The sequence below is a fragment of the Neodiprion fabricii genome, chromosome 1 (assembly GCF_021155785.1).
Source record: "Neodiprion fabricii isolate iyNeoFabr1 chromosome 1, iyNeoFabr1.1, whole genome shotgun sequence".
Classification (NCBI taxonomy): Eukaryota; Metazoa; Arthropoda; class Insecta; order Hymenoptera; family Diprionidae; genus Neodiprion; species Neodiprion fabricii.
Window position 1 is genome coordinate 33546669 of NC_060239.1, and position 13108 is coordinate 33559776.

Genomic DNA, 13108 nt, shown 5'->3' on the forward strand with positions numbered 1-13108 from the left:
TTAACAAATTCGTTGTTTACTATACTAAATTTACCTTATAATGAAAACAGTCATATGGCTCATAAGACCCCACAGGCGGGGTCTTTTGAACCACCCAATGGGGTCACTAGAGCCATTGGGTTATACTAACTTGACACATCAAAATATATGAAACATTGAAACAAAAACAAACTTACATAAATTTCGTATTTAAAAAAAAAACACTCCAATAGTTTAGTTACTGTCACAGTTCATGCAAACATAAAATGCACTGACACCAGAAGTGTACTTATCATGAGCCCAATCTCAGCAACTGAATTTCGAATTTCGAATTTCACCAGGTAGCGTACCTTGAGCGAAGAAACCATGGAGCGCTTGTCCTGGAACTCGAGTGGGACCAGGAAGCGGACCCGAAGCGCAGGAATCAGGAGGTAGAGAACCCGGTATTCGAAATTTGCGGAGCGCGATTTTCATGCGTCCGCTCTACTGCGCGGTTGTTTCCAGACTGAGGAATTCCGCTAGCTGATTTTCGATTACTATAGATCGAAGACATCAAGAGAAAAAAAATTTATTTCGAACTTCAATACTATGTATGATGTATGATGTATGATGATATGATATGATGCATAATGATTTTAGTCTTTACCTTTCAGACAAGAAATACGCACTTCATCTTCCCTGCCGATTCCAGGCTCAAGCAGCTAGGCCCTTCGATGGTCAGCCGTTAACTAAAGATGCATTTTTCAGTTAACGGGTCAGCTAATAACGCTGCCGTTCTGCGACAGTTGGATGATAAAAATTTTTGCTCGTACCTTTCAAATGTGTGTTAAAATACACTTGAAGTTTCGAGAAGCTTCGTTCTATGTCTCGCTATCAAAAAAAAAAAAATCGCCGACGATCCTCTTTCTAGGACTCTAAATCGTAGATCAAAATTTGCGCATCCGTGATATATTACGGTTACTTCTTAATTTTTTGCCATACGAACTCTTTTCGAAAAACAATTCTGCTTCTCTACCCAACGTAGATACTTCACTTGCGACTAGCTAAAACAGCGTTTCGATTCTACGCGTACGAAAATTCAAGATCGAGAGAGTAAATGAAAAGTTGTTCGAATAATTATAAATAATAATGCTATGGAATACATCGAGCGCGTGACGAATAGAATCCCATTTCGAAATGAATAAATCTTTTACTTGCATATTACCACCGATTATTGTAGTGATTTGTGTCTCGAAAGGTCTACGTCATAAACCAGGATCTGTTTAAAATGCATAAAATTACGAGTGGGTGAATAAAAGAACTGGAAACCGACACTCAGCCTATTAAGTTTTTAACCACCAGAAGATTCGTGGAAATAATCGAGAATGAATTCATTCAATCCATATATGGACGTAATTTTGCGAAAGGAATCTGGTAAACACATGGTAAAACGGTAGAAAACAATAAGAATTTCAATTTTCGTGCCCAGGGTTTAATGATACAAAAATAACACACGTCGTCTCATTCAATGATATATAATATCTCTATTGATATACACATGCCTATTTCTCGTTTCACTGGCACAACAGTTGATAGCATTCTTGTAGATCTATACAAAAATAAGTAGCGTTATTTAAGCATGATTGGTGAAACTATAATCATTTTGTATGGTCTAAACTTGGTATATTCACTGAAAATTTGGTAGAGTTACAATCAGTATGCATATTATTTCAATACATGTGCCGCTGCGTCTGATAATCAACCAAACTAAAAATATCCGTATATACATGTACGGCATAATATCTTGAAAAAACTTTACCAAGTTTTCAGCATTACAGTGACGTAATAAAATCACAAGATATACCAAACAAATATAAAACATTTCAATTGGATAAACTCTCATTTATCATGATTGTATTAATCAATGTAAGACATTCTATCAAGAATATGAGCAGATCAGACATACCTCGATGCGTTGGCGTTCAAGAACTCAACATGCCAATTACCAAGTCAGCCATTGAATATTTTTATAAAAAATAAAACTGATAGTATCGAATCATGAACGTAAATCCGATTAAAAGCCTAGTAATTGTTGCAGCACTGAAAGCCATTTCCGCACCGAGGTACATTCGTCTTCTCGAGAAGCCGCTATTTTCATACATATTGTTAACATGCTTCAAATAAATAATACGATCTATACGAAGATACATAGTTTAGAATTATTTGCATTTTACATTCAGCAGCCCATGAGAATATTACATGGATTCACCAGTGTTGAAAAACCGATCTGAATTTTCAGTGGATGTTGGTTGATTTGCTCTCCTCACATGGCAAATCCATTCGAATCAGCCTTAAAAAAAACAGCGTTCAATAATGACTCAAAAGTGAAGCTTCGTAATTTTCGATTTATGTAACTTATGTAATGTTGTTTGGCGTAAATAAAGCTCTAATCATAGGTTTTCATTCGAGATTCAATAAAGATCTTTAGCTATGCTCATCAAACCTTTACATTCGTAAGTACACAAGCCTTGTCTTGTTATAAAGAAATTTTCATCACTTCTTGGTAGATGCGGCCGGTTGTTTCGGGCTGCAGAAATACATATGATTTATAATTACAGTTTGTAATATTTATTAATCTATCCCTCTCAAACAGATCATATATGACTAGTTTTCTTTTAAAACTAATTACGTAGAAATATAGAACAGTTATACAATTTCAGTTCTGCACTTTTTTGTAACAACAGTATTGAATCGGTGAGAATCGTTTTATGTACCCTGGTACAATATTGTTGCATTTCGCAACACGTATTTTCTTAACTGAAAAAATCGAAGTCAACATTTCCAAAATATGTGTGCAATAAACATGTGAGATTTTATCGGTATAATATATAACAGCAGGTATTTTAATGCTTGAGGTTCATAGGAGTAATATAAATATAAATACGATAAATGAACTTATCATGTTAAATAAACTAAAATCAGTATTAACAAGTTTAACACTCAGGTCCTATTTTATAACTATCACGACCTAAACAATCTATTACGATAACGAATAATTAATAAATTGTTAAAAATTGAATATCAGTATTGTTTTCGACTATAAAACACAGGTTTCAATCACTGGCTGGAATTTAAAAAATTGCATTTGAATAATCATTAGCCTCGTTCCTCATCTATCGATGACCATCAATAATGGACAAGCAAAAACATTGTAAAAGTTTTATGCTTCTGTCGCAATGTTACTTCTAAATGTTGTACAGATTTCAAGTATTACTGTAATGCGATGATACAGATCAAAGATAAAGTGTGCGTGATGAAGAAGTCAAATTACAAATCAGGATAAGCTGGTATTACATATTTGAAACACGTTTCTGTAATAAGAGATCGATACTAGAAGTAATCGAAAATACTACTATTTCACGTATTATTATATTATGTTCACTAGAAGTATTATACTTTGCGAAATACTCATGGTAAAACTAGAATATAACAAATAAATATAATTAACAGAATACTTCAATTTCTATGGAAACTAATTGATAACAGACATATATTTCAGATTTTCTTTTTCTGAAGACGCACAGGCAATCTGCTATCCCTTGTTCTGGGACTTTCTGCCCTGTTACTGGTAGCTGTTTGACAAGTACTGAATTTATGACAAAGTTTATCAACTTCCTCGTCACTTGAGCTAAATCTAGTTAAAAATTTATTTCTTGTAGATGTCTGAACCTCGCTGCCACTTGATTTGTTAAAATATAATTTGGTACATAATCTTACAGGACTAGAAGCTCTAGTTGCTGGTGCAGTTCTGCTACCCGAAACAAAATTACTTCTCAAAGGAATTTTACTTATCCCTTGATTATGATTTACATCCAGTGCCGAATACCTTCGTATGGCGCGATCGGCGCGTGGCATAGGAGTACATTCAGTTACTTCTAAGCTGTGGCGTTTAAATTTATGTTTAACGTCTTTAGCATCCGGTAATCGAGAGGTATAATTAGCGGAATAGCGTTTGTTCTTATCAATCGTGCTTTTAGATTGTAAAAGCTTTGACTTTTCCTTGTCCACGTACAGTGAGTTTCTTTTTGGTTTTTCATCACTAGATTTGCTCTGGTTGGGCTCGTAACCAAATTTAGTTTTTGCATATGATCCCGAATATCTTTTGGTCTTGAAATCCTCTTTGGAAATTTGTTCATCCGATTTGCCTGACATTTTCCCAAGACTGTAACCTTCTTCAAAATCGTCTAAATTGCGTTTTACTTTCATTGGATCACTAATTAGTACCTTCGGTTTAACACAATCTTCATATTCAGCAGATTGCCTTTTAGATTTGCCTTTGTCAAAATTAACACTGCTACGATGCGATCTATCGACACTTCCCTCTCTTCTGTTACGATAAATAATGTCCTGTAAGTTGGGTATTTTTGATGTACTTTGGCTTGACGATAACTGTGCTGGAATACGAATCCCCGCATCAACAAGAAACTCGTCATCAAGGAGAGTGACTGGAATTTCAGGCATTGAGCTAAAAGCCCAACAAGAATTATAGTGAGCTGCATTTGTTAGGGCCCGTAGAGCGGCAAAATCTGGTTCCTTATCTTTAACCACCTCGTGATTTCCCTTTGTTAGTAGAAAATCTTGCAACTCGTTTTTATTTTCTTTTAGATGCGTTAGTACAAAGGACTTAGCAAACTCTGATGTGGGGTGCCCATGATGCTTGTGATGCAGAGGTACGTTTAATTTCAAATACTCCGTATTAGTGTCAAAGCAAGAACAGCAACGCATAATTGGTTTATGTTCCTGTTCGCCTGAATTTATTAACGAGTATCTACTTCGAGAAATATCTTCCGCAGACTCTGAGCAACCGCATGCTGTTTTAAAATCGGTATTATGATTATCACCGGAAAAGTTATAATTAAAATTAACCGAGCTTACACCAGCGTTAGAGCTTGTGTGGTTGATAGTTTCCCAAGGGTGAGTTAGTAGCATGCTGTTAGAGGTAAGCCGAGCCCAGCTCGAAGTGAGATTGTTGCTAGAGGTACTAGAAGCAGACAGACACTTGTCATTTAGGCATTTTCCATTTACCCACGTTCTATCAGGTTGTTAAATTATGAAGTAATTTAATAATGAGCTCTTCTGAAGATGAAGTAAGAATCAAGATCACGTTAAACGGTCCTGAATAATTGACTTATTTCAATGTGCTACTTAGCTAAAAGTGTGTTATTCGATTTTCTAATTAGAAATTGTAAAAATAAGTGAACCGTCGCTCAAACAGCACAAAAAAACAATATTCTCAACTCTTTCACCGAGCGCTGATTAAATAGTTTGATGTATTTTCTATTGGAAAGTATAGTCATTAAGAAATTCCGTTGAATCCATATAAGTGAATATGTAAATGTCTTTAGATGCATTACTTAAGACAGCAAATAAATCCTACCTTGTTTTTGCATCTGGCATTCTCTTGTTGGTAATTGAAGCCATGCCTCCATCGCCTGCAATAATTAAAAAAAATTTGTAAGTAGGGATTGGTCAAAATGTATATTATCATTAGAAATCTGGGCCCAAATTTCGGTGACATCAATTTTTTATATCATAAGAATTCAATGCTCACGTTTAGGAGATGGTTGTTTGCTTGGCGGCTCAGATGAACTAGGCTGTTTGATTCTTGAATACTGGGAACTGTAAAATGTATACAGAAGTATAATTACAGTGTGAAAATATGATAATATTGATTGGATTAGTTTTAAAAGAATTGAGAACTTCATACACTGTTTCATGAACTGTATAAAAATTGTTAACCATTGATAAATTCGGAAGTATTATTTTACTCACGACTGTTTATATGGGTTATCAACCAATGACAGACTTCCTTGTCTTTGTCTATTTGCCCCAATGGATCCTTCTGTACTTGGCTTTGGAGTAGCTGAAAAATATAAAAATTGTTGAAATTTTGTAGAGAAAAAAATCGTGAAGAACATGTTAGGTAATGGAATACAAAGTATAAGAGTTATACCGTTAAAGAAACATCAAATTTTTTTACAAAAAATGCTGCTACTCACTTGGGGATATTTGTTTAGGAAGACCGGATGCATTTGGCTTCCGCTGGGTTGTGGTAGGTTGATTTACTGTCGCAGTTGTCGCAGCTGGCTTAGAGGAAGTCATTGCTGTTAGCTTTTTTTCTTCCTCTAGCTTCCTTGCATCATCGATTTCTTGACGAGTTAATTTTGCTGCAGGCTGAAACAGGTGATCTATTTTCACAATTCTGTTTCAGACATTTCTCAACTATTGAAAACTGTTTAAAATGGACAACAATATCACCTGGAAATTTTATTTATAATGTGTTAATTTATAAACAGAATTAAATTAATCCTAGAATACATGTACAGGGTCGTAAACAACCCCAGCTGACTTTTAAATGGTGCTCCTAAGCTAGAAACGGACATTGTGCAATCGATACATACATTGATACAACTAAACTTCAATGCAATTAAATGTGCTCTTCACCATTTGTTTCCTCACTAAACGAAAAGATCTATGTAATTACGAGTCCTATTGTTGTTTTTCGAACGGTTTTACGAACAAGAAACGCGTAGGGTTTTTGTCAACCCCACTCATGAGTATGAAGGTAAAAAAAAAATATATATTTTTAGGGTTAATCAGAAAATAAAAAATTGAGAAGATGAAGTAGTTTCAATTCACAATACCTTTACGTGTTGACCATCTTGTTTAACGTCGATACTGTCTAATTTGTGAATGACATTAGTCAATGTATATACAACGTCCCGATCTTTTTCAAGGCTCATCAACGCCCGCACGTTGCCTTCTAGCATAGCCAACAATCTTTTGTCATTTGACATTCGTAACATAGCTTTCAGCTGAGGTAGCATTGAAACCACTTTCATTCTGATATTTGCAACTGGATCTTCAGTGATGCTCAACAGTGTGGTATAGAAATTTTCTTTAAAGTAAGTTGTGGAGAAGATGATCATGGCTTCCTGCATCATCCGTATGTACAACATTCTAGTATAGCAATTATTACTATGTGCAAATTCTGTATAAATTCTATTCCGAAGCTCATTTCGTTGCATGGGTTTTAGATTATATCTCAAAAATATCAGCAGTAATCTGCCAGCAGCTAAACGCACTGGCAATGGTCTCTGTGGGCGAAAAGTAAATTACTGTGATTTAAGGTATACTGGTTAAAAAAGTGTTCACTGTTTATCAAACTTATATTTCTGTCTTGTCACTGTCCAAGCGTTGGAATATGTACTTACCGCATTTAATGCTCTATTGAACACCATCGGAGTGAAATGGGAATTAATTAAATCACTTGGAATACATCGTGGTAAAATCTCAAGCTGATTTAATATTAAAGCCGAAAGTCTCCAGTTGTAGGTATTAGCAATTTCGACTTCACATTTTAAAATTGCTCTACACACATCCAAAATAGCTCCATCCTGTGAAAACACAATAATTAAATGACTTTGAATTTAAGATTTGTGCATCTACAAAAATGAACTTTAGAAAGCTGTACTGAAAGATCACTCTGAGAGCAAAGTTGACTTTTTTCCCTCATTCATTAATCATGAAAGTATTGCATGTGGTGGCATTCTTAAATCCAAATCAATTTGAATAGTTCAAGATTATACCTATTTTTTATACTTACCGTCTGATCAGTCCCAATTGTTTGACTCTGAGTCAAAAGATCAAAAGTTTGAGCCAAATGTGGCACCAGTCCTTGCAAAACTTCTTCAGAGTCATCCTTCAGCAATCTAATAAGCTCATTTTTTATCAATCCATTTTGCGAGCCCAGAACTTTGCCAACCTATGAAGTGAATGAGTCATGATATTTTCACGCGTCTGCGAATGTGCGGAATATGAAGCAAATTATTAAATGAGCTTCCCCACCAGATAATGACATTTTATGTAATAATCTTTTACCTCATGAATTCCACAAGCGATTGTTCTCCGGACCATGTAATACGGATCAGAAGTCAAATCAGTAAATGTCGGTAATATTATATCCAATTTTTCAAAGGTATTTAATGTGAAAAGACATATGGCCGGAAAGTTGAATGCACACTGACGGCGGCATTCCACATACCTTTCGTTGGTCTGAGGACTGTTGGCTGCCTAAAACCAGTATATGCAAAACAAGTTACATTCTTAAAACGAGACTATAGTCCATACAAATTGAACAACTTTTGTGACTCGTAGACGATGGCATAAAAATAAGATAGACTTATATGGAAGATTCTTTCACCATATATATAAGTTACTCATAGTCTTAGTTGTTAGTTTTAGTTTTGTAGGCATCTTTGCAATTTCAAATGCTCACTACTTTATTTTTGCCCAATATTGATATGGTACATAATAAAATAACTATCGAGGTATCTTATCTACGAAACAGTAGTCTACACGAAAACATAACTGAGCAAATTTTTTGAACTTACTTTATTGGCAAATGAAAATTCTTGTTTCATATCCTTATTCATAGATGGAATGCCTAGTTGGGAAAGTTGTTGGAAATATCTTATCAGCCAAGTTTTCTCATTGACTGTTAAGGCCCCTGGAAATGAATAAAAATTCATTGAATATACATAATGCATTAATTAATTAGCAGTATTAATAGTAATTGATCAATTACGTACGCTCAAGGCCAAGAGCAAGCCTGCCAAATTCTTGGGCAATTACACAGATCACATTATCGTCAGACTTCAGTGCACTTTCACATAGTTTTTTTATAAGGGGTGCTATGATTCCCTTTATTGTTTCTGTAATTATCAATTGAAATATTTTTTTGAAAGGTTTATTATGCAAAAAAAACTTTGGTCAGTATCAATGGGACTTAAACTCGCGCCATAAAGTCATATTCAACATTTTTCCATTAATCAAAACACAAATATTGATACCTTGTTGAAAATGAGGTAATAAATGTACAATGGTCTGGACAGAAGCGTGCCTCACAGTACTTTCTTCATCGCTGGCAAGTTCAACTAGTGATGGAAGTAGCGCAGGCTTTACAGATTCAACACCAAGACCCTGAGCAACAAAGCTCAGCTGCAAGCAGATACAAGCTCGCACATCACTGTTCACATCTTGACAGAGCGAATGCACCGTTGGCAGGACCTCCTTTTTTATTCTAAAATAGATGTAGACCATTTGGATTTGTTTGATAGCTCTTAAAATACTGAATCTATCCATTACAAATAATTCTGAGAGTGATTTTCGAAATATTTGTTACAAGAACGGTCTGAGAACAGGTGACTACCGTGGTCAATATCGATCAGGTCAACATGTAATATACTCACAAAAGTGTGTCAAAACGGGTACAAATTTTTCCTAGTAATTTGCAGCATGTTATTCTAGAGCTAATTGGCTGAGATAACTGTCCTTTCGATATAGCCATAGGAAGGATCTGTTGGAATGATAAGTTTCATACAGCACGCTGTTATCAAAAGAGTTTATAAATATAATGTATGTAATTTATGCACTTTCAATTTGGAATTAGACTACTAGCATAGCAAGTTAAATTACATTACTTAAACTACTAGACGTTATTAATAAATTGCATTAAAATTAAATTGCTTTTGTAGACATTCTATTGGTACTGAGTTGACAATTTTTCAAAGTCTAGTGTACACCTTTCACAATAATATACCAGATTGTTTCAGGTATAAATCGACCCTGACTGTAAGTCGACTATGAATTCTGAGACTTTACCACAATAAATAGTCTTTGAATATATCTGTTAAGCTAATCTTGCATGTAAGTCAAGTACGAATTTCTTATGTCATATCCAATAGTAAGAACCTAGATTTATATTCGGAACAATACAGTAGTGTAAATGTTAGGTATTTATCGAAAATCTCTGAAAATTGTAAAAATTCATTCTCAATTTTTTAGCTCGGTTTACACACGGACTTATCGGTGATTAGTCCATTAAATTTTATTCAGCTACCTCGTGCCGTATGACTTCTGTAGGTAGTAATTCGATGACATCTAACAAGGTTTCCAACCACGCATGAGCGACCACTGGAACCGAGGAGAAAAATTTTGCACTGTTAGAAACTCGTTTAAAAATCTTATATGTTAACTGAGATAAGTTTTTTATACCCGGATCCCTGCTGTCCAGGGAGTTTAGAATGCTCTGCAAAAATGTTTGAGTAAAGGTCGTAGGATTGACCAATTTCTGTTCGAGAATTGTTTTGAAAGTCGACGAGGCAGCCATGTGGAATTCTGAGGAAGCATTCGACAGAGTCTGCTGCATCTTGGGAATTAATCGTGACACGCATAACTGTGCGTCTCCAGCCAGGAGCGTCGGCAGCGTATGTATTACACTCAACTTTTGTATGTCGTCACCTTTCCTGGAAAAAATTTAATGATTGAGCAAATCATCATCGTTTGTATTTGTAAAGGCAAAACAAATTAACATGATTATTTAATTATACACCCACAGCAGAGTGCAAATTGCGAACATCAAAGGTAAGAAGATGAGGATGACGTAAAGGATGAGGTAACACAACAAGTGATATCAGGTGTTACAAATATGGAAGGATGCATATTGCACAATTCCAAGGTTAACCAACACGAACTGCCAGTGCACTGAAAATCGATTCAACCGCGGGATGACAGTGACGTAATTCTGCAACACCTTGCGAGCACGTCAGTGTGAGTTTGCAGTATACAAAAGGACCGAGTCCTTGATGAGGATTTCAAGGTCTCAAGGAGTTGCATAACGCGTCTGTAAAGCGGTCTTTTCATATCGAATTGTGCCGATTCTCGGCTAGCTGCAATTCAGCCATTTGGGAAGAAAGAAGAAAGGCCAAAACATTGGTCGGTCTCTCTCGAAACTTGTTTGAATCACCGAACAGTACTCGATGAGAGACGGAAGATAACCTGTACGTAATACATACGCTCGTAGATGGATTGAACTGATGGAAGCAGCCAGCGCGGCTGGTTCCAATTCATTTATCACCGATGTTTATTAATTTAGAAATTGATGTGCGTGCAAGCAGATTGCGCGGAGGAAAGGTATAATTAACGACGGGGGAAGGAGCGAGGAGCCAAAAGGCATGGGACGGGTGTATTTATAGTGTACAGATACAAGAAGCCCGTGGTTAGGCTGCTCAGTTGTATACGTACGAGTAGCAGCGGACAGACCATTGATTGCGGTTTCATTTTTCTTTTGAATTATATTATCTTTTGCCCGCCCACACTCTCGTATCGGTAAAATTTTTCAATCACGTATCTTCACCTCCCCGTGGCCACATCCTTCGCACTTATTTTACCCATCAATCACCCCCAACTTTACACAATCTAATTTAATAAAACTTGAAATGCACGCGTCGCAGCCGTCGCAACTCGGAAGTACCAGGACACAACTCGGCGTACACACCGCGCGCAAACACCAACACGCAACTGACAACTGTGTGCGCACGGTCTGCCGATGATGGCATGGGGGGCGGGGGGGGGGGGATACACCGCATGCATCACGAGCTCACCCGAGTCCTTTCGTGCATCTCCGACACGCCGCGACTGGACTATTTTTTTACATCTTTATTTGACTTCTTAATCACGATCTATATGCAACCGTACTCCTATTTACCTCTCGTGAGTTCTTGACGCACAGATGCGTATGCGTACCCGTGCATACTTCATACGTAGTAGCTTGGCAATAGATTAGTGCATGCACGTATATCTAGAGAGTTCACAAAGGACCCCTCCAACCGTAACTTGTCGTAGCAGTATTTTGACCGCTGATTGCTGCACGTAACGTACGAACATACGTATGGGTATGCATTGGACACGGCACCGTTCCACGATTTAAAACCGACACGCATATTATATTCGTAGTATGTACGGCCTGACTATAGGCGCAGGTATGTACAAGAATTTCTATTGCAGCTGGTCCAGTTTCTAATCGGAATTGACTCTACTGTAATTCCATAAGTATGTGTGCATGAATGTTACATGCTTAAATGTATCGGACTTACCGTGGCTAGGGTAGCACGTGTTACGTTACGCCTGGTACAGAATTGCTATTATGCAAAACCGATCGTGATACGGGGTCTAAATAGTTCTATCTATCCTGTTTAAGAAAATCGTTAACCATTTTTGCATTGTAAAAACTCACAGTATATCTCTATTTATGCTATTTTGTGCAGATTGTATAGTTATAAGTATTACAACGCATTGCAACGGATTCGGGCAAATTTTTTTGATGGAATTTGAGAATTTTTTTTGAAAGTTTTTAACAAAGTATCAAATATAAGAAAATCTACTAATGTACAATTACCATTGTTGTAAAGCTTAGACACGTCAGATTTCCTAGAATACGTTCCAACGTGGCTGTTAGAAATTTTTAATATTCCATTCGCATCTCATCTTCCATTGAAAGTCGTTTTTTTCCCGCGCACGTTTCATGCTCCGCCCTTCTAGCAAGAGGCGGAATTTGTGCACCTTGAGAGATTCAATTAAAAAACGCCCCGAAATGTGCTCGGAGAATTTGGGATCACGGATATGCGCAACAATAAACCCATGTAGACAAAAACCCGATTGCCGTTGCAGCGACACGTGGTTGTTACAGGCACATATGGACTACATGCAATGTATAATTACGTATAGACAGATGAACATTAGCGTTAAAGTTGAGTGATTCCTTTCATTGATTGACAAAAACTTCCGATTTCACTATATAGTATCGAATACGACTTCGGCAGTGTGCGTGCAGCATGCGAAGATTTATAAGTCTTCCATGTTGTATTAATGCTTCGCCGATTCGTATCGAATGATATAAGCTTAATTTTGAATTCAACTTACATTAGCAAGTAGACAGCTCGTTCGATCGGTTTTCGATCTAAGCTGTCGTCCAAAGAGTGTTTTTGCAGCTGCTCTTCACTCTAGATCAACGAATTCATGGTTACTTTTAAGGAAATTGGTGTTTATACATTGGACCGATGAAAATGTCGAATAAAATTGGGTCCATGAAGATACCTTCAAATTTTTCTCTAGAGGTCTGTCTAATTGGAGACTTGCAAATTCGTCGAATTGCATGATTTTTCAATTTTCATCATCGAACTATTAACTCGTAACCCTAAAATCATTTACACGTAATGGAAAACTAGGGTACATAAAATATTTCACAATT

General features: G+C 36.4%; 1 protein-coding gene across 4 annotated transcripts; it reads right to left on the reverse strand.

Moving 5' to 3' along the window:
- Nucleotides 1-1434: 1434 nt before the first annotated feature.
- On the reverse strand, nucleotides 1435-11374 carry LOC124174514 (serine/threonine-protein phosphatase 4 regulatory subunit 4-like). Of its 4 annotated transcripts, none has more exons than XM_046553740.1 (16): nucleotides 11104-11374; nucleotides 10075-10325; nucleotides 9920-9993; nucleotides 9270-9376; nucleotides 8871-9100; nucleotides 8610-8732; nucleotides 8412-8527; nucleotides 7900-8091; nucleotides 7625-7783; nucleotides 7233-7415; nucleotides 6663-7115; nucleotides 6018-6192; nucleotides 5791-5881; nucleotides 5570-5637; nucleotides 5396-5450; nucleotides 1435-4999 (listed from the first exon to the last, which is right to left on the reverse strand). In XM_046553740.1, exons 2-16 carry the CDS (start codon nucleotides 10226-10228, stop codon nucleotides 3514-3516), a joined length of 3666 nt encoding a protein of 1221 aa, XP_046409696.1. In that variant the 5' UTR covers nucleotides 10229-10325; nucleotides 11104-11374; the 3' UTR covers nucleotides 1435-3513. The 4 variants fall into 4 exon arrangements, with proteins under 4 accessions (XP_046409696.1, XP_046409695.1, XP_046409698.1 ...); XM_046553739.1 differs by lacking the exon at nucleotides 11104-11374 and adding an exon at nucleotides 10416-10529; XM_046553742.1 differs by lacking the exon at nucleotides 11104-11374 and adding an exon at nucleotides 10416-10525 and having other exon boundaries at nucleotides 1435-4483.
- Nucleotides 11375-13108: the final 1734 nt, after the last annotated feature.

What these genes read in the sequence shown, in the direction of transcription:
- LOC124174514 (XM_046553739.1), bottom strand. Translation starts at nt 10,438, where the DNA reads ATGTTCGCAATTTGCACTCTGCT. An exon ending in AATTTTCATTTGCCAATAAA is followed by an intron (nt 8,092 to 8,411) that starts GTAAGTTCAAAA and finishes TACTGGTTTTAG; the next exon opens with GCAGCCAACAGTCCTCAGAC. An exon ending in CAAACAACCATCTCCTAAAC is followed by an intron (nt 5,451 to 5,569) that starts GTGAGCATTGAA and finishes TAATTATTGCAG; the next exon opens with GCGATGGAGGCATGGCTTCA.